The sequence below is a fragment of the Lepidochelys kempii genome, chromosome 1 (genome assembly GCF_965140285.1).
Source record: "Lepidochelys kempii isolate rLepKem1 chromosome 1, rLepKem1.hap1, whole genome shotgun sequence".
NCBI classification, from domain to species: Eukaryota; Metazoa; Chordata; order Testudines; family Cheloniidae; genus Lepidochelys; species Lepidochelys kempii.
Window position 1 is genome coordinate 233,754,136 of NC_136380.1, and position 22,059 is coordinate 233,776,194.

The following is a 22,059-nucleotide window of genomic DNA, read 5'->3' on the forward strand; positions in this document are numbered from 1 at the left end:
TGGCAGTAGATAAGGTTTGAGATGGAGGCACAAGCTTACCATTTTGTGTATCTTAAAAAGGACCTCTAGACAGCATGGAACCTGGCTTTTACAGCTGCTGCTGATGGCTAGCAGAAGGGTTACACAACTGCTAGACTTAATTAAAGGGACTAATAGAAAAAAATTTAATATTTATTTATTTATCATTACTTTTTCATGTAAGCCATTGCTGTAGTTACCACAGGGATTATTTATGAAGAAGAATGGGAGGAGAAGTGATCCTCAAGACATTCTATTCAAGTGTGGACCACACTAAGAAGTTCTGGGAACCACTCACACAGACTATTTACTGCATCACAATATTTACTTATAACTGGCATTCTAAATATCTACATTATGAACCTGGATACTTTGTTTTCTCTAGCTGTCTTTTCAGCTTTTCCTTATCAAAACCCAAATAAATAGTGTGTTTAGCAGTTAGAACAGACAATTGGGAGTCAAGACTGGACAAAGTTGTTTTTATAAAGCATCCCTCAGGAAAATATCATTGGGTCCAGTGCAGCAAAACAATATACAAAATGAGCAAATAAACAATTAAATTTAGTAGCAAAGAGGTTGTTCTTTACAAGTATGTGAAAGATGGATGTCAACTAGAAATGGGATATAAATGGGGAGAGTAGCAGAAAGCTTGTTCCACAGATGAGGGGATTAAATGCGGGGAGAGGGGGCACAAACCTCTCACAGTCTCAGGGTTGTACTAATCACTGAGTTCCCATCAGATTCAGAACTTAGTGGATGGTTGTGAATATAGGGGAAAATAAGATCTCCCAAACAGGATGGAGCTACTCCCTTAAAGGCCTTAGAAGTTAAAATCAGAATTTCAAAATCAAATCAAAACTTAGAAGGGAATGAGTGTAAGGATTGCAGATTTGAATATGTTGGAACTGTAATGTGCCTGTTAACAGACTTGCTGCTGTGCTCTGGATGAATAGCAGTCTAGACAGACTATAGACGGGCAAACATTTAAAGAAGTGCAAAAAGCCAGTATGTGAGAGGGAATAAATGGCACTGCTCTCTTCTCAATTCTCCTGCTTTCTGGAGACGAGGCAGGAACAAATGTTATTCCCCACCCATATGCTAAATGGTTCAAGACTCAGCATAAACAACTGGATTTTGCAGCTCAACCAGCTTCACCTGTCCATAATGGAAGTGTACTTCAGGTTTCCATATAATGAAACAAGGAGGGATCATGTAAATGCATAGCAGACAACATAATACAGATCCCTGAGGAACCCCACTATGGAAAGAAGCAGGTTCTAAATCATGCAAGCCTAGTGAAACTATTGCCAAGCAATTAGCCAAATAAATTTGGCTAATGCCTGCTCAAGGTCATGCACAAAACTCTAAGTCATTTTTTGTAACGATCAAAAGGTCCTTTCTGTTAAATGCTGAGTGGTCCAGAGACAGCACGAGTCATAATTAAATGGAATCATTAGCCATTAGCTTGTAGTTCTGTACTTTCAACAAGTCTCCATCCTGTGGGCTCTCTGCAAGTCTGACTGAAAATCATCGTAATTAAACAGGGGCAGGAGTTGTATAGTATGTACAGTACCCAGCACAAAGGAGCCCCAGTTGTAGAATATACATTTTTACCATAACATAACAACAACTGGAGAGGCAACATAGTTCAGTGAATAGGGCACTAGCACAGGAGTCAGGAAACGTGGGTTCTATATTTGGCTCTGCCACTAGCCTGCTATGTAACCTTAAGCCAGTCACTTCACCTCTCTGTGCCTCTATTTTCCCTCCTATCTATCCTATGGCTAATTTATACAGATTGTATTAAATAGCCTTTTAGAGCACTTTTTTTTTTAAATAAAAAAAAGCTTAGTACCTTGATGAAGAGGAGATAGATCATTGCTACTAAAGTAGGTTTTATTTACCAAAATGAAAGAAGAAAGTAAAAGTTCTTCTTTGAGTGATTGCACATGTGTATTCCACTCTTGGTGTGCACACGCCTATGCACAGTTGCCAGAATTTTTTTCTGTCAACGGTATCCGTCAGGATGGCTCAAGTACCCTCCGCTGCTGCACGCCGCTAGCATCAATATAAAAGGCCCAGCTGACCCTGAACCCCCTGCCCCTTCTCTGAAAAGCAGGAGAAGTGAGAAGAGAGCAGCCCACCTGTGACAGTCGCTGGAACTGCTCTTCTTGCATTTGCAAGTTCTCTCAGTGGAGTGTGTTCTTTTTTATTGTATATAATTAGTATTTAGTTAGATTTTTTTTTGAAGCCAACTCATGGTTTTGGCTGACTCCCAGTCCTTGGTCACCGGGCTTCAAGCCCTGCATTTCCTTCAGTGAAGTCATGATGACCGTGAGCAATCCATACTCAAGTTGCTTGATGTGCATCAGGGAAGCTCATATTGGAGCTCATATTACCAAATTTCTAAGGACTTTTAAGCCTTGCATAGAGAGACCGTGAAGCCAGACTAAAGTTTCTACTCATGGAGGCAGGCTTGAGACTTCCATCTGAGCCAGGTCGGTCAAAATCATCACAGAGTGACTCAGCATGGATCAGGAGCACACCTCCTATTGTACCTGAGTTCCGACACAGCTCACCATCTCCAGTGCCTAAAAAGAGGCATAAGAAGCAGACTGCCAAAATGGGGAGATGCCCAGCACTGAACTTTGCTAGGCATAGGGATAAGAGTAGAGTGTGGCCTAAGCCCAAGTACGCCTCTGCTTTGGTGCTGCAGAAGATGGCACCATTGCCCAGATGCCATCAAGTCCAGAGCCAGAAGGAGCTCCCTCCACATTGGAAGCACCACACCATACCAACACCACCTTGGTACCGGTCACACTGGAGATGTTTTCAGGTGCCAGGGACTTCCTGACCCTGTTGGTGCTGGTATCCCCGGCAATGCAAGAGTTGACACTATTGGTACTGGCAGACATTGGAGAACCTGCAAGATCACTACAATGCTTGGTACCAGGCCAGCCTCATGTACCTCTGACAGCTCGCCATTCAGTACCCTCAGAGGGGAAACCTGCAATGTTCGCTTCTCTGTGGGCTTCTCTACCTCCACACCAGTCACTGGTATCATCTGGAACTGCAACTCTGGTCAGCTTATTGAGAGATGTTGTCTTCCAAATCCAAGGTCGGGTCCTACATTTTCCATCCTCAGAGCTGCTCTTGCTACCCCTCCTCCAAATGTTTCCAGCCTTCCATGGATCCTATCACAGGAGTACCATTGAGTGGTTAGCCAAGTGGTCATGAGGTTCAGGGGAGAAGAGCATGCCTGTCCAGTGGCCTTTTTGGAATCCGTGGGGCTTTCCCACAATTTCTAGGTCATATTCCTGGTACTCCTATTCGGTCACCTCAGAAAGGCATGCAAGCACCTACCCACCAGGCAGCACCCTTTCCTGAATCCAGTACCGCGCCTGGTACTGTACTCCAAGAGCCTGCTCAACAGGACTCTGCAGAAAGGAACAGCATCCGCAGGCAGTGCTAGCCTTCTCTTCCTCCTCCCCTGATGATGCAGTCTTGGGGCGGGGGGCATATTGCCTCCTTGGGGTGGGGGGCATATTGCCTCCCCCAGATGACTATACGGTGCACCAGGAATTGTTAAAGAGGGTTGCTTTAAGTCTCAGCATACAGGTGGAGGAAGTAAAAGGATCCTCTTACCGCTTGATCAATATTTTAGCCAGTGCAGGTCCTTCCCGAGTGGCTCTGACTCTAAATGAGGCCATTATGGACCCAGTTAAGGGACTGTGTCAGACACCTGCATCTCTTTTCCCAACTTCAAAGAGGACTGAGTGCAAGATTTATGTACCCTCCCAGGTTATGAGTTTCTTTACTCCCATCCCCTACCCCCAGTGGTAACTGCTGCCAATGAGAGAGAAAGGCAGGACATCAGGTGCAACCCCAAAATCAAAAGACTCAAAAGAAATTAAACTTGTTTGGTAGGAAAGTTTATTCTACTGCGGAAGCAGTTCAGCTGAATACCGGTACGGTACAAAAACTTGACATAAAAAGAGGAATATAAGGCTGGCCAGGACAGAGCATCACAAATGTCTAGCAAAAGTTCCTCACCCTGCTCAGGAAATTGGTGGGCACAAAGCTAACGGGGCAAAGCTTAGAGTTACAAGTATCAGCCCCATAGGTTTTGTTAGATCTGGGCAGCTGAGCAACAAAAATGGGAGTTTGGATATTGAGTGTGTAATAGGATCTGTGAAATGCTTAGGGGAAATTGAGACTGGCTCAATGTAACAGTTATTGGATCAACTATGCTAAAAAGGTTGGGAAATAGGGGATCCAAAACTGAACCATTTAATTGGTCTCAAATCCTATTGGCACTTACTAGGCTACTACAAAACTAAATCATAAAAGTGCAAAGAGTTCAAGGTCTTACTCTGCTGTCATATGTATCTTTTGTAAAATGTACCTGCATGAGTTGTAATCCACAACCTTTGGGCAATTTACACAAGAAAAGGGACTCTGCCATTAAAGAAATGTGATCCTGCAGCATCCATCTTGGAGACATGTATAGCCAGACAAGATGTAATATTTATAAAACAACATATTTTAAGTTAGTATTTAACAAGATCAAAATTTGATCAAAAAGAACAATCAAAGTGATCATAAAGCTATAATATCCCTGTGCATCTAGAATCCCAGCTGGTAAATCAATATGGATGCTAGGATATTAGGCCCTTTAGAAATCAATATAATAAGTGTAGGAGTTGAGTAAGAGAATTAAATGTTAGTACAGAGATGTGAGTTGGCTTGACACAGTCAACAGATGCTGAATAATCAATAAAGATTATATGTTCTTAAAAGAGAGGTTGCCTTGTGGCTAAAGTACTGCACTGGGAGTCAAAGACCACAGTTCTATTCCAGTTGTACCACTGACTTGCTGTGTAACCTACTGACAAGTTAGGGTCAGGGTCAACTTTGTGTGACTCAGTTTCCACAACTGTAAAATTAGGACAATACTTCTCTACCCATAACCGACAGAAATGTTGTGGGGCTTAATTAGTTAGTGTATGTGAAGAATTTTGAGTTCCTCTGATGTGCAAACTATTATTATAATTAATTGGGGCTAGAAAGGTTAAACTCACTTACCATCTACAATCGAATCTTGTGTATTGGGCCATCTTTAAAGCAATTTCTTCCTTATCGGATGCTGGAAAACAGCCAGGAGAACTGAGTCTGGGAGGCTAAAACCAGTTCTGGGCCTGCTTTAAAAACAAAAAAACAAAATAAATTAAAAAAAAACCACCCAGATGTTTATTGCTGGGGGTCATGTAACCTAAACGCAGGAAAGGTAAAGAGCAGTGGGAGGGAGCAGAATGCATAAGTGCTTACATAGGTTCTTTCTGAATAGTTGGAGAGGGAGGGAAGGAGAGTGACAAAGTGATGACCAGAAGCCAGTCACGTGGTACCATACATGCCAGTGTCGCTGCTTAGATGGGACAGACTTTATATTTTAGAAAAAATATTAATCTTCTTCTCCCTCTGCCCCTCCAAGAAAAACTCCTCTAAGCTAGTGAAGTTCAGTGGATGCCATTACTTTTTTCCTCAGATGTCTTTATTTATAGATTTCACAGGTTGGAGAGTATAGTAGTGGCCATTGGGATTAGGCTAAAAACCAAAAGAAATTGCCCTTGGAAGCTTTAAGACAGATGCCCCAGTTTTGTGGGAAATGTTTCCTGTAAATTGATGTGGACATGCAGAGAATATATACACACAGCACACAAAAGATGGGTTTTTAAGGGCCAAGCCACAACTTTTGTTTCACGGATTTAACACTGAGGAGTACCCCAAACACTCCCAAGCAAAAATCAGGTAGTGTAGGAGGACATGGCTTTATGCTTATATATAAACTTCTTAGTTCTTTCATCTATATACAACCTAGAAAACAAGGGATCAGCTAGTAAATATTTAACAAGAGGAAGCTCAATTCCCCTACCTCCCAAACAAATTGAGCCCTCATGCTGTCTTCCACAGTATCCCTTCAGTTTAAAATATCCTCACAATCAGCTTTGGAGAAGTCAGTGAGACTTTGCAAAGTCAATGAGACTACTCATAATCAACAACTGAATTTGGGGCTATTTATGATAGCAAGCACCAGGCCCAGAGTTTGCAGGACCAGACCCCTGATTTAGAATGAACCCTCTTGTTGAAATTAACAACTTGTATAAGCAAGCTGGCGCGTTCAGCCTTTGACATTTGCTCTCTATATGGGAATGTCATGCTGCTCTTGAGCCCCGCAACAACTTTTATTTTGTCACCTTACCAATCTGCTTGAGCAGAGGAAGAGGGTAATGTACTGCATGCATGTGAACAAGTGCTAGGACTTCATGCAACCATCTTTTCCAGATGAGACTTCGTGTGTGTGAATGATGAGATTTTTCAAACATATTTAAAGCTGTTCTGATGTCATTTAGAAGAAAAAGTTTTTCTTAGAGCATAAATTTAAAGCCAGTTTTGAGTTTAGAAAATAGATATAAAGAAAAAGAGGAGAAACTGAAGAGAAATGATGGGGAGGAATAATGGAGAAAATGGGGAAATGAAAAAAACAGAAGAAGAGCAGGAAACATTTTTCAAAAAAATCAAGGCATGAGTGGATGTATTTAGAAGTAACCAAAAGGGCAGGCCAGAAATTGACCGCATTTCTAACAGTAATCAAACTATGACATTTTGATATGGATTATCAGTTACTCAAACTTCGGAAGTGTTAGGATTTAGGATTTTGATTCAGGCCCATGTCTATCTAGTTACTACCACTGCAACCCTGAAAAGATCTCAATGTATGATCAAGACTTTATGGAAAATAAAAGGAGTACTTGTGGCACCTTAGAGACTAACCAATTTATTTGAGCATAAGCTTTCGTGAGCTACAGCTCACTTCATCGGATGCATACTGTGGAAAGTACACAAGATCTTTTTATACACACAAAGCATGAAAAAATGGGTGTTTACCACTACAAAAGGTTTTCTCTCCCCCACCCCACTCTCCTGCTGGTTAGATGAGCTATTACCAGCAGGAGAGTGGGGTGGGGAAGAGAAAACCTTTTGTAGTGGTAAACACCCATTTTTTCATGCTTTGTGTGTATAAAAAGATCTTGTGTACTTTCCACAGTATGCATCCGATGAAGTGAGCTGTAGCTCATGAAAGCTTATGCTCAAATAAATTGGTTAGTCTCTAAGGTGCCACAAGTACTCCTTTTCTTTTTGCGAATACAGACTAACACGGCTGTTACTCTGAAACCTGTCATTATGGAAAATAGGCAATTATGCGGAATAAGACGTTTACACAAATAACATTAAATCACACACACTGAGTTTTCCGTTAAAACACAGCAGATGCCCATTTAGTTTATATGATGTTTTATAGAGACAAATATATATTCCTTGCCCTAGAGTGCTTACAATATAAACACAATACAAAACTCTAGAGAAAAGTAAGAACAAAACTTCAGGTGAAGGGAGATTACAAAGTTTATTGATGAGAAGAAAAGAGGCAAGATTTAAGAAGAGGATTTAAAAGAGGACGGAGAAATCACGTATTGGTTGACAAGGAGGCTGTTCCAGGTTTAGGGTCCAGCATAATTAAAAGCATGTACCTTGAGTCTGTCAATGGGGGCTGTACTAGCCTGTGTTTGTATACTGCCTAGCACAACAGGGCCCTATTCTTTGTTGACCCTTAGTCACTGCTGTAATAAACATGCTTTATAATGAAATTGTGAACTTTTTCAAGTAGCTTCAGCCAGCCTACAGCAAGGACAGCCTAGGGTGTAATCAAGGAGGCCATGCCTCACCCTAGGGCTGGGTATTTATACAGGATCAGGAAGCTGAGCAAGACAGAAGGGAGTAGAACTTATGTAGGCTGCAGTGGGTGGTGGTTTCTCTTTGGCTTCAGAGTAGCCTAACTAGACTCAGAGACATTGTTTTGTGAATTTTAGGTAATGGGAGGGTCCAGAGGTGAGGACCTTCTGAACTGTGTGTTGTAATTGTTCCTGTCCTGAAATTTTATTAAAATAGGACATGCTATGTTGTTAGTATATGTTGGCTTCTCTTTGCCCTGGCCTGTTAAAGTGAACCTACTGCTACCTCAATTAGGGAAAATTGCCTTGGGCTGCAAGATGGTGCATTGCGATAGTCCATGCCTTTACAATAGTAACAAGAACTGGAAAACTGATCAATTTTTATGTATGTTTCTCTATATCATTAATTTTGATAATGTTTATGCGGACTGCTGTTTATGGTGAACCTTACGGGATAATATCAGAGTCAGCTGGAAAACAGGATTACCGGTTCCAAAAGCATATTTTTTCTAACTTGGGAAAGACTCAAGTTGTGGTAGAGAGTCTGGCTTTGAAAATGTGCACTCCAACCCCTAAAGGCATGGAATGAACTCAAATTGACTTGTAAACCAAGGTTCACATTGCATAACTCCTCCATGTTACTTAAGGAAAGGTAGGGTGATTATTAGGCGGATGTTTAAATCTGGGTAGATTCTCTGGAAGAGGCTTTTAGGGTTGGCTAAGGCCCAGATCCTCAAAAGTATTTATGCTCCTAACTTCCACTGAAACCAATGGAAGCTAGGAGCCTACAAACTGATGAGGATCTAGACCTCAGTCTGTAAATGCTATTGCACATAGTTACAGTTGAAACTACAGAAAGAGGAAAGAGTGAGGGGAGAAAAGTTGGTTAGGAAAATAACAAATGTTCAGGGAAAAATAAAGTTTGAAAAATGGCACACACGTTAGAGGCAAAAATGAACACAATGCAAAAGGACAACAGCTAAGTAAACTAAGGTGTCAGACGTCCTTCCTTTAACCACAAGTTTACCTTTGCTCCACACAGATATGGTGGTCTCATTTCTGTTGTAAATTACCTCACATTAAGCATAGCTGAACTAGGAGGTGAAAGGCAAGGTGACTTATACCTTAGGGTTAATCTTTTGCATTAGATTTTTCCATAAGATAATGAACTGCTTTCATTAATCACTTCCTTGGATGCTTCATATGGATATAGGCAGGTAAAAAGAGGGATGTTACCTAGGTGGTTTATTCATTAAAGAACAACACAAAATTTTTCCCTGGGGGCAGCAGAGAGTAAACCCAGCCAGAAAGTTAAGGGAGAGGGAAAAGAGAAATGCAGCTGGGGAGGGAGGGTACAGAGAAAGAGATGCAGCCAGGGGGGTTGGGGGGTGAGGAGGGAGTGGGGAAGAAAAGATGCAGCCAGGAGATGGGTAGAGGAGAAGAATGGGGGAGTGGGGAGCGAGAATGGGGGGGGGGGGAGATGCAGTCAGGGAGGAGTGGGGAAGAAAAGATGCAGCCAGGGAGATGGGTAGAGGAGAAGAATGGGGGAGTGGGGAGCGAGAATGGGGGGGGAAGATGCAGTCAGGGAGGAGTGGGGAAGGAAAGATGCAGTCAGGGAGATTTGGGGGAGGGAGGGGGAGAAGGGGAGGGAGAAGATGCAGCCAGGGAGATTGGGGGAGGGGGAGGGAGTGGGGAAGGGAAGAGGCAGCCAGGGAGATGCGGGGAGGGAGATGGGGAAGGGAAGAGGCAGCCAGGGAGATGGGGGGAGGGGGAGGGAGTGGGGAAGGGAAGAGGCAGCCAGGGAGATGGGGGGAGGGAGTGGGGGAGGGAAGATGCAGCCAGGGAGATTGGGGGAGGGGGAGGGAGTGGGGAAGGGAAGAGGCAGCCAGGGAGATGCGGGGAGGGAGATGGGGAAGGGAAGAGGCAGCCAGGGAGATGGGGGGAGGGGGAGGGAGTGGGGAAGGGAAGAGGCAGCCAGGGAGATGGGGGGAGGGAGTGGGGGAGGGAAGAGGCAGCCAGGGAGATGGGGGGAGGGAGTGGGGGAGGGAAGAGGCAGCCAGGGAGATGCGGGGAGGGGGAGGGAGTGGGGAAGGGAAGAGGCAGCCAGGGAGATGGGGGGAGGGGGAGGGAGTGGGGAAGGGAAGAGGCAGCCAGGGAGATGGGGGGAGGGAGTGGGGGAGGGAAGAGGCAGCCAGGGAGATGGGGGAGCCGCCGGACGCAGCAGCAGCAGCCGGGCGATGGCTCTGGGCGGCAGTGTCAGGCGGGGAGCGCTGCGTGCGGCCCGGGCGGGGCAGGAGGGGGCCGCTGCAGCCCAGGGAGCCGACCCCGCCCACCACTTTCCCAGGCTGCCCCGCGCCGTAGACGGAGCTGGGGGAGGTGGAGCCGCAGCCGCTGTAGCGGGACCAAAGTGGAAATTTCCCCCACCAGCAGCAGCAGCAGCCGCCCCAGGGGCAGGTTTCGCCGCCCAGAGAGTCACGAGACGCCGCCGCCGCCGGACCCAGCGCCGCCCGCCCGCCCGCCATGGCCAACTACATCCACGTGCCGCCCGGCTCCCCCGAGGTGCCCAAGCTGGACATCGCCCTGAGCGACGTGGATGGGCCCGGCTGCCGCGACGGAGCCCTGCAGCTGCTGCGTCGCCTGCGGCCCCACTGGAGCCCCGAGGATGTGACGCTGCAGGTAGCGGCCGGGGGGCCCGGTCCCAGGCTGGGCGGCCATTGGGGGGCGCGGGGAATCCCCCCCACCGGGCCTGGGGCTGAGTCCCGTTTGCCAGGGAGCCCGGCCGTGTGGGTGCAGCGCTGACCCCTTCCCGGCCCCTCCCCACCCGTTCCTGGCGCCCCAGCTTCTCCCTCCCCATTAGCCCCCAGCTTCTCCCCCTCAGAATCAGCCCCAGCCCCCCCCGATCCTCCCCTTAAATTAGCCCCCAGCTCCTCCCCCCACAAACAGTCCGCCCGACCAGCTCCGATCCTCCCCAGCCCCCCCGATCGCCGCCCCCATAGGACCATTTCCTGGCAGAGGGGTTTTTTTTTTTTTCCTGCTTTCTCCCCCTTAGACCGTCTTCCAGGCGTCGCGTTTAAAAGGCCCATCCGGTGTGCGTGGCTCGGTCCCTGGTGCGTGCGGGGCTTTAATAAAGGAGGGGCCCTGCGGGGAAAGGCCCCGGCCTGCAACGCTTGTTCTGTGCAAAGCCTCGTATCGTGGGGGCGTGGGTGAGCGAGTGCCGGCTCCGCGGGGCCCCGCAGCGTGGGCAAGGAGGAGGCCGCTTATCTGCGGCCTGGCTGCTTATCAGCCAGGGCCCAAGACCCCCTCCTCCGTCGCTGAGCCGCAGGCAGGATGTAGCGAACGCCACCATTTGCCAACTCCGTCTCCCTTCACAGGCTTTCAGTTTCAGTACACTTCAGAATAAACTGCAGGTTGGACTGATACTGAAAGGTTTCTGTGTGTTGCCTCAATACTGGTTATCTCACCCTTTTGATAAGTGGATGGGTATGGTCCCTATTTGATGTAATTAAAACTCGGTTACTAATTGAGCCTACTAGCCTCTTTCCTAATTCTGGATTCAAAAAATTCATTTTTTGCCTGTTGTTAGTTAGATGGCCTTTGCTCGTAGGTATGACAAATCATTTGTCTGCGGCCAGCTAATCTTACTGAAGCTCACGCTTCTAGAATATACTTAATCTAGCCTCAGGAGTTTACTGGAAATTTGTTTTAACTCTCTCTGCCTCTGTGGTTGCTAATTGCAGCCTGAATATATTACAGCATTTATAATACACATTTTCAAATCGTAGTTTCCAAATGTTGTTAATGTGTGGAAATTGTCTCCATTTTAGTGACACTCTCCAAGAAAACCAGATGCAAGAATAAATCTCAGTAAAAGCTGACTGCTCTGTAGCAATGGATCTTAATTCAACTGAAATAATTGTAAATTACTCAAGAAGGGAATAAATTTGGTAAACATGCATTATATCAGATAGTATCAATGGTAAATTTAAGATCAATGTATAACAGATATACTTGTTGAAAATAACTATAGTGGAGGTGCAGGCAATATCAAAGTTAGTTTTTGCTTAAAGAACAGTTAGTTAATAGTTACAGTGGTTCTTCTAGGTTATTGCTTCCTGGGATAAATGCACTCACAACAACATGGCATGCTTATTCCAGGAGTGGAGATCCGCATGGGCAATTTTAAAAGATTTAAAAAACCCTTTCCGTTTCATTAAATCCTTGTGCAGTGCAACATGTTTTGGTCAGTTGTGCAAGAAACAACTCTCAGGTTTTTAAGAATGGAAGAGAAAATTGTTACAGTTCCTTATTTTGCTTTCGTTATTTTTGGGTTGAATTTTAAGAAAAATATTCTGTTGAGGATATTTTTGTTCTTGCCAACGATCGTCATCGTAGCTTGTTGCTCCAAAACTTCAGCCAAGACATGATGGTATCACTTATTTCAAACACTTATCTTCAGGAGTACAGGATGTTGACGGGGCAGTGCGTCAGGCAATGTTCAAGTGTTTGCCAAGGCTGTCCACGTTCACATTTGGGGCCATTCCTCAGCTTCCAGTTGGTCATATTGTGACCAGTCTTTGCCACCCCAGCTCTCTCTCAGTTTAGAGTACACCAGTATGTTCGTACAATGTCAGTGCCTGGGGGAAGGTGGGGGAGTTCTAAAGGAACCAAGTTCTCCAAGATAATCAATATTCCCCTTCAGTTTGTTACGCTGTAACTTTCCACAGTGGTATTTTGGGGTAAGAGGTTTTCAGAGGCAAAGATCTTTCTGGATTTCAGCCTCTTGGGTGGTAGAATGTGTCCATACAGTGGATGTCTTAGATCATGCACTTGTTTTTGTCTCTCCTTTTTACTGAAGGCATCCCACCTCACTGATGGTGCTGCAGTCCCCTCGAGGCAGCATAGCAACTGTGTGGGAGTCAGTTTCAAAGTCCCTGTGATGATCCTACAGGATCCATTGAGTTCAGTATCAATTTTGTATGTATGGCTGGAGCATGAGCATACTGGGGCACAGTACTCTGCAGTTGAGTAACACAGGGTGAGACTGGTTGCTCAGACTTTTTGGGGGTCAGCTCCTCTTTTTTTTATTAGCTAGTTTTTTGCAGTACACAACTCACTTTCTCCTTTAGCTTCTTGATGCTCTTTGAGTGTCAGCATTCAGTCTGATGTGACCCCAAGGTACACCAGATACTCATAGTGCTCAAGGATTGTTCCATCCCATGATATCTGAAGTTTTTGCATGGCCTGAGGGTTTTTCATGTGAAAGGTGCACACTTGGGGCTTGCTAAGATTGGCATTCAGGAACCATGTGTGATAATATTTTCCAAGTACGCTCAGAGAGCCAATTAGAATGCGCTCAGTGTCCTCAAATCTTTCTGATTGCTTGATGATACAGAGATCTGCATAAATGAATCTTCGCATGTTGAGAGAATTCTGTGTAAACATTAAACAGCAAGGCTGATAGAACCATGGGGCAATCCATTCCGGTGAGCAGGCTGTTGACTTTTTTGACCACCCACCTCAACCAAAAAAGTCCATCCTCAAGCAGGGAGGAGATGACCTGGACCATCTTGCTGTTTCTCAGAGTTCTTGCCAATTTCAGTAGTTATGCACCATGGTTCACAGTTTCATCAGCAGCTGACAGATAAACAAGAATCTAAACCATTTTAGATGTATTGAGCTAGGTTTGACAGGTTTCAGAGTAACAGCCGTGTCAGTCTGTATTCACAAAAAGAAATATATAAATTTATAAATTGGTTAGTCTCTAAGGTGCCACAAGTACTCCTTTTCTTTTTGAGCTAGGTTTGCAACTTTGCCATAGCATGAATATCCTAGGGAAAAGCCAGCTTGGGCATCAGTCAGCTACCTTTCCACTATTGGTGCTATTCTACCCATTATAATTCTCTCATATGGCTTGTAGGTTGAGCAATATATGGATGTCGGGTGGTAGCTCTTTGCAGAGTTAAGGTTTTTATGTGATTTAAGTAGTGCAGCCACTTGTCTGCTCCACAGCCTGGGTATCTGCATTGTCTCCATGCAAGAATTAAAGAAGACAAGCAGCCACTTCTATATTCCTGTGCCAAAGTAATAATAATTAGACACACCATCAAGTCCAGTTGCTTTTCCACATTTCAGTTTCATGTATTTGTTTTCTTGCACAGGAGAACAAGTATATGAAACTGAAACCTTATTGCTTAAGGGCTGACCCTTTTTCTTGGTAACATTTTAGTGCTGTTTATAGCAGTGGAACATCACAGTCATAATTCTGGCTCTGTTCCAAGATGTGAGTTCACAAAATGAAACCCCCTGAAGACTGATGCTTGGTTCTTTTGAGCATGGACATACTATAACTAAAATAATAAATATATATTTAGACAACTAGAAAAATTGCTCTAGGAAACTAATGGAAATTATTTTTCAACCAAGTAGAAAAGTCTTGGTCTTAAAAATAGGTATGCAGATTTTGTCATTTTGTTCTTCAGTGCCTTTGAGCAACTGAAGAACTTTATTCATACTGAGATTCCTTCAGTCACCATTTTCTTTTGCTGTCTAGTATATTTTTAAAATGTTGCACACAAGTAACAGTAGAAGCGAGAATGCGCATACAAACTTCCGCTTCAAAGATCAGTGCAGTGGGGTGCTAGAGCAAAACAGATTTTGAGAGAAAAGTCTGCAGTAGCTTTCCTGGGACACAAGAGAGAGAAGGACCCACATCTAGCAAAGAAATAAAAGCTGGAGATATATATTCAGTGGAATAGAGATTTGACTAGTCTGAAATGTAGTAGGGCTGTGACAGAGGAGCCTAGGAACTTGCTGAGGTGTGGACCGAACTAGTCAGTAGTGTGAGTTTCCTCATAATTGAACTCTACATCTAGCCACCTTTGCTCTTTATATTCATACAGTCAGCATAGTGTGTTGGAAGGTTAAAAAGTCCAAAGTTTAACTTAGTAAATTTACTAAATTTTACTTGCAAGAACATAATGTGAAGTGGGCAAAACCATTCCAAGTTACTTAGTGTGTCTTCCAGTTGCCTTGCGTTTTAGAATAGTCTGCTGCTTAAACATTCCATCATTTAAGATTTGTAATAAGTTGTATTTTTAAATAGTATATTTAAGTGTGTCCATTTAAAATTATTTTTTCTAAATAGAATTGTTAGCTTAACATTTGGGCAAAGGAGGAAAATTCTTTAACCCAGTAGTTCTCAAACTTTTGTACTAGTGACCCCTTTCACACAGCTAGCCTCTGAGTGCAATCCCCCCTTATAAATTAAAAACACTTCAAAAAAATATTTAACACTGTTATAAATGCTGGAGGTGAAGTGGGGTTTGGTGTGGAGGCTGACAGCACACAAATCACCCTTCCCCCCTGTAATAACCTCATGACCCCCAATTTGAAAACCACTGCTTAACCATTTGTATGCTTTTACTGTAATGCTTCAGAATGATTGCTTAATTTTATCAGAAAGCCTAGTGATCAGTATTGCATAATACAGAATTGGTTCCGAAATAAGAAATAAGCAATACAGAATGATTATTTCGTGTCCCTATCCACACACAGGGAAGAATTCCAAAGTAAATGATCAAACTGCCTCTTTCTGCCAGCAGTTGTGTGGAAAGACAAAATCCTCTTCTACCTAAAGATTTTTCTTCGTGTAGTTGTTGTTTAAATCTGACAAGAAGAGTGGCACCAGGGAAAAAGCTAGGAGCAGTATAGAACTGTTTCTGTTTTTACCTCCAAATGCTTAAGAATGCTGTTCGTCTTCCTTCATTGGCCTTGGTTACAATAATCCAAAGCAATGTCATTAAAATGTATGCTGCTTGAGCCAAATTCTCTTCTGTTCTACTGGTCTAACAGCAGATTTTGGTCTTCCTTGTTTCATTCAGAAGTTGGCTGCAATCAGTATTAAGAATGAAACTATAGACTGTTTTCTAAAAGCTGATAATTTGATAATGACTTCATAAGGAAACTTTGAAGTTTCACTTGTCTGGTATTAACTTTTCACCTCCTAGACTTTGTGCATTGTGGTCATGTGTGAGTGAGTGAATCTTGCCACTTTCCTTTAAGTTCTTGAACGTCTTCAGCTGTTTGGTCACTCCCTTATTAGTAATGAGAAAACCTTTGTCACTGGTTTTGGTGGCCTATGTAATGATGGTAATCTCATCTGCTTTCCAGGTGTCCCACCACAAGTGGAATCCTTGTTACCAATCTTGACAAGAGACCAAGGATAGAATAGGTACAGGAGACTGATCGACCTCCTTAGCTCAGGATGGATCATGGGTCTATTCCAATATGGAAATTCCACTTGCTCTTCTGACAAATGCCAACTCAAAATCCCCATAATGCACCTTGTCAAAGACCTGTGCCATAAGTATTGGATTGTTTCATAACAGGGATGCCTTAGATGATTTAATTGATTATTTTACCTTTGTTACCACCACTCAGTTTAACATTCTGGGGCAGAGGGTAGCTCCCCCTGTATCTGTCCACCATTTCTCTTTTTCAGTGCAGTGTCCCCCATGTCTCCAGCATAGGGTGGAGAGGATGTCAATGAAAGCCTCTTATCTTCTGTATCCTCTAACAGCAAGCATTAATTAATGTAAACCAAAATGATGGATTTATTTACACATTTTTTTTGTTTAGATTTACATGATACCTGATACACTTATCTAAGGCCCTAAGCACTTGTATCATGAAGTCATCAGCACTTTCCTCTAGATCTTCTTGAAAGCACCTGTCTTAGATCTCTTCCAGATTTTAGGGATCTGCCACTTACTTCGTAGAGCTACCCTTTCCCCCCCTACCCTATGTTTGATTACTTGTATTCATCAGTATCTTGCTTTTTTAAGCTTGACAGTATGCACAAGAATATAATTCTTGTATTGAAGGTACCAAGTACAACCACCTAAGCCAGGACTGTGCTAGTAAGATTCCTATTTTGTTGTTGAAATAACTTTTTAATTTCTATTTTATACCCCATACCACCTGGACTCCTATTCCTCCTTGTTCTCTTCCCTCGCCCATGGGCTTGATTGTCTTTCTTGATTTGGGCCACTACTTCCTTTCCTTGATTGTCTTCATCTGTGTTCCTTTTCTGTTCTGGAGCTTTCCTGGTGCATGTTATGGTTATTGTCTGGCTTCAGATTTTAAGTGTTTTGCTTGTGGCTAAACTATTTTGAACTTTCTTCTATTAAAGAGGCTTATTCTGAAGTTTAAAACGTAGAATGGGGACAGCATAGTGTGTGTGTGTGTATATTAGGGCTGTTGATTAATCAGTTAACTCACAATTAACTCAAAAATTGGGATTTTTTTAATCACACTGTTAAACAATAGAATACCAATTGAAATTTATTAAATATTTTTGATGTTTTTCTACATTTTCATATATATTTTATTCTGTGTTGTAATTGAAATCGAAGTGTATATTTTTATTACAAATATTTGCACTGTAAAAATGATGAACAAAAGAAATAGTATTTTTCAATTCACCTCATACAAGTACTGTAGTGCAATATTTGTTGTGAAAGTGCAATTTACAACCGTAGATTTTTGTTTTGTTACATAACTGCATTCCAAAAAACAAATTAATGTAAAACTTCAGCGCCTACAAGTCCACTGAGTCCTACTGCTTGTTCAGCCAGTCACAAAGACAGATAAGTTTGTTTACATTTACAGGAGATAATGCTGCCCTCTTCTTATTTACAGTGTCGCCAGAAAGTGACAACACGCATTTATATTGTGCGTTTGTAGCTGGCATTGTAAGGTATTTACGTGCCAGATATGCTAAACATTCTTATGCCCATTCATGCTTCGGTCACCATTCCAGAGGACATGCTTCCATGCTGATGACGCCTGTTAAAAAAAATGTGCTAATTAAATTTGTGACTGAACACCTTGGGGGAGAATTGTATATCCCCTGCTTTGTTTTACCCATTTCTGCCATATATTCCATGTTCTAGCAGTCTCGGATGATGACCCAGCACATGTTCATTTTAAGAACACTTTCGCTGAAGTTTTGACAAAACAGAAAGAATATATCAATGTGAGATTTCTAAAGATAGCTACAGCACTCAAGCCAAGATTTAACAATCTGAAATGCCTTCCAAAATCTGAGGGATGAGGTGTGGAGCATGCTTTCAGAAGTCTTGAAAGAGCAACACTCCAATGTGGAAACTACAGAACCCAAACCACCAAAAAGAAAATCAACCTTCCGCTGGTGGCATCTTACTCAGATAATGAAAATGAACATGTCGTTCCGCACTGCTTTTGATTGTTATTGAGCAGAACCCATCATCACATGGATGCATGTCCTCTAGAATGGTGGTTGAAGCATGAAGGGACATATGAATAAATAGCATCTGGCACATAAATATCTTGCGATACCAGCTCCAACCGTGCCATGAGAACGCCTGTTCTCACTTTCAGGTGATGTTCTAAACAAGAAGCGGGCTGCATTATCTCCTGCAAAGGTAAACAAACTTGTTTGTCTTAGCAATTGGCTGAACAAGAAGTAGGACTTAATGGACTTGTCGGCACTGAAGTTTTACCTTGTTTTGTTTTTGAGTGCAGTTTTTTGTACATAATTCTGCATTTGTAAGTTCAACTTTCATAATAAAGAGATTGCACTACAGTACTTGTATTAGGTGAATTGAAAAATACTATTTTGTTTTTTACAGTGCAAATACTTGTAATTAATTAAAAAATAAAGTGAGCACTGTACACTTTGTATTCTGTTGTAATTGAAATCAATATATCTGAAAATGTAGAAAACATCTAAAAATATTTAAATAAATGGAATTCTGTGATTGTTTAACAGTGTGATTAATCACGATTAATTTTTTTAATTGTTTGGCAGCCCGTATATAGAGTAAAAAAAAATTAAAGGCTTTTTAATTTTAATTTTTCATGAGTGTGTATCAATGAAATACTAAAACGTTTTAAACAGCTTGCAATATGATATTAAGTATGTTTTGTCTTGATTGTTGGTAATATTTTTGGTCTTGTCCCTTGCAGTGCATTTGAAGATCTGCTGATGTCTCCTGGGAAATCTAAACTCTAAATAGCAACATTTCTACTAATGCATCATATTTCCCATTTTATTACTATTAAGAACATTTTTATGAGAACAAATTATTGTAGGCTAAGTGTTCATCAGTGTGTCCATCACCTGAAGTCATAATCAGGGATCCTATTTTTTTGTGATTTAACACACACACACACACCCACACACCAATTTGTCTTATAAAGCATAAAAATCCATGTTTTTCCACACTTAAAATGAAACGCTGAGTTTCGGTTTCCTTAGTCACAATATATATACTGATATCAGTTGAACACAATGTTTTATTGATATATTTACAATTTTAAGCAAGTTCAAAGTCTGCCAGTGCCATCAATCATTATAATAAAATTAATAGAATGATCCAGACCCAGTACATTGTTTTTTGTTGTTGTCGATGGCCATGCTGTTGTAGCCTCCTTGTTTTCGTTAGTTTTCATTCAGTTTAGTGCTTTCCATGTGTTCTACAGTTGTCTGCCTTCAAACATAGTCTACAGAACAGCATATTACCATCAACATGAAATTTGACCGCACCAAACTCAGTGACATGGTCTTTAGGGGTGATTTTAAAAAATATTATTCCTTTTATCTTTTTTACAGTGCAAATGTTTGTAATAAAAATAATATAAAGTGAGCACTGTACACGTATTCTGTGTTGTAATTGAAATCAATATATATGAAAACTTAGAAAAACATCAAAATATTTATATAAATTTAAATTATTCTGTTTAATAGTGCAATTAATTGTGACTATTTTTTAATCTAGTTAATTTGTTTTGCGTTGCTCGCATGCATTAACTGAGATTATTGGCAGCCCTAATGTTTTTATTTTTTCACAAAAAATAAAAACCAAAGATTTTCTGTAAAAACACAAATGCCATGTTTTTTCCACGGCAGACTTATTTCTAGAATCCCTAGTCAGAATCCTCTTCTTGGCAGCACAGTTAGTTGCTGTGGAGGAATTTGATATTGCTTACAGAAGGACTGTGACTTGCTTCAGGAACTTAAATATCACAGTGATGGCTGCCTTCAAATACTTTTGATAAAGATGACTGAAGAAAAATGGAGAAGAAAATAGAAAACATGTCAATCATCTCTAAATAGAATGTTTTTTCATGAAGCACTGGTGACAGAAGGTGTGCTCTAAATGACACACCCATGGTAGCATCTTGTTTATGCAACAAATGATCTCTTTCAGGCTGAGTTGGCATATACGTTCTGATCAGCTGACAATGCTTGAATACCTTAATTAAAAAAACTGCATAATATGACCAGATGGAGCAGCAACTGTACACATGCCCTGTAGTCTCAGTGAAGTAAACAGCCATATCAGGATGTACATTCCTAGACCATTACTGTGTACCTTGGGTGTATTATATTTTACAAGGACTTTGGCCCTGTGCACTGATGGTTCACTCACACATGGCTTAGTATTATAAAAATTACAAAACATGGTTTGTTGCACTGTAGCTTAAATTCACAAGTTTTTTGTTTTTTTTTACATTACTGTATCAGGAAAAATAAGTTCTAGAAACATTGACACCTTCATATTTTTAGTTTTTTTTTTTTTTTTTTTTTTGAGCTGTGCTTTAATGTTAATCTATGCCTTATATAAGGAGAGGATCTAGAATAGGGGTGGGCAAACTTTTTTGCTCAAGGGCCAGATCTTGGTATGGAAATTGTATGGCTGGCCATGAATACTCATGAAATTGGGGGTGGGGGTGCGGGTGAGGGCTCCGGCTGGGGGTACAGGCTGTGGAGTGGGGCCAGAAACGAGTTCAGGGTTAGGTGTGGGGTGGGGCTGGGGATGAGGGGTTGGGGATGCTCTGGGCTGGACCAACGGGTTCAGAGGGCAGGAGGGGGATCAGGGCTGAGGCAGGGGGTTCTGGCACGGGAGGGGGTTGGATGCAGGCTCCTGGCAGCGCTTACCTCAAGCAGTTCCCAGAAGCAGCAGCATGTCCCGTCTCCAGCCCCTACCCGGGGGGGGAACATGCCTCTGCTTCTGGGAGCCGCACAGAGCCATGGCACACATGAAGCAGGGCAAGTCCCAGATCCCACTCCCTGGCGAGAACTGTTGCCAGGGATAAAGGAAAGAAAAGGAAATAACCACATGGAATTGAGGAGCATGAAGAGTAGCTAAAAATGATTTTTCACTAATCTGGTTTAGGAAACTGATTCTTCTAAAAGAAGAAGGTTGTTTAAAAGGATCAGAGTTCTTTCATTTCATTGTTGGGTTTGAACGTTTTAGGTTTGGGCTTTGAGCAAGGTGGTATAGTCTGCATCAAAGGACTCTAGCCCATTCCTACCACAGAAATAAAAATAAATGTTATAAAGGGCTAAACTAACTTTTAAACAAATTAAAAGAAAACAGTCTTAAAATTAAGCTTTCGTGAGCTACAGCTCACTTCATCGGATGCATGAAGTGGAGAGCTTCATGCATCCGATGAAGTGAGCTATAGCTCACGAAAGCTTATGCTCAAATAAATTGGTTAGTCTCTCAGGTGCCACAAGTACTCCTTTTCTTTTTGCGAATACAGACTAACATGGCTGCTACTCTGAAACCAGTCTTAAAATTGAAGAAATTTTCCCTGTTGATTAGGTTCCAGCCATACATTCACTGTTCTGACAGCAAAAAGGCCTGAAGAGCCTTTTGAAGTGTGGTTTTGGGTGATACTGGTCAAATGTTATATTCTAATATGAAGTAAATTGGTGGTCTTAATCAAATTTCTATTATGTAAGCATCCACATGGCAAAAACTTCCAGTTGTTATTGGACCTTTGTTTGGCAGCCTGAAGAGGGACAAAGATTGAAATAACTACCCTTTCATCCTTAGGAGTGTGGTCCTTCTAGACAAAGACTGAGCAATTCTTGTGGGGTGAGATTGGGGAAAAGAACAAATAACATGCCCTAGGAACACACTAGATATGGTTCCTAATCCTGGTTCAGTCACTGTTGATGTCTATGATAGCTTTTTTTTTTTTTTAATTAAATAAATCCCCCCTCCACCCTATTTTGGCAAATCCACCTTATAGAAACCTTAGACAACTGAGCTAGTTTTTGCTACAAGCAGAAAACTGTCTAAATTCAATAGAGGAATGTAACAGGGTGCACCTCCACTCCTGGCTTCTTGCAATGCAGAAACTTCACAGACTCCACTTGTTGTACATTCACAGTGCCATTTAATTGAGTTCCCTCCAC

General features: G+C 42.3%; 1 protein-coding gene across 4 annotated transcripts in view; it reads left to right on the top strand.

Annotated features, from left to right (window-relative positions):
- The first annotated feature begins 10,145 nt into the window (after nucleotides 1–10,145).
- The window catches only part of ETNK1 (ethanolamine kinase 1), a 60,323-nt gene continuing 48,409 nt past the window's right edge, over nucleotides 10,146–22,059 (top strand). Inside the window, exons 1-3 of one of the 4 annotated variants that reach the window (XM_073318298.2) lie at nucleotides 10,396–10,484; nucleotides 11,633–11,752; nucleotides 12,664–12,766. Coding sequence is in view for 1 of the 4 variants with exons in the window: in XM_073318290.2 (XP_073174391.1) it covers nucleotides 10,329–10,484 (156 nt within the window). In the remaining 3 variants the exon portion in view is untranslated. Of the gene's footprint in view, nucleotides 10,485–11,632; nucleotides 11,753–12,663; nucleotides 12,767–22,059 lie in introns of all 4 variants that reach the window. The other 3 variants (XM_073318307.2, XM_073318315.2, XM_073318290.2) reach the window with 3 other exon arrangements.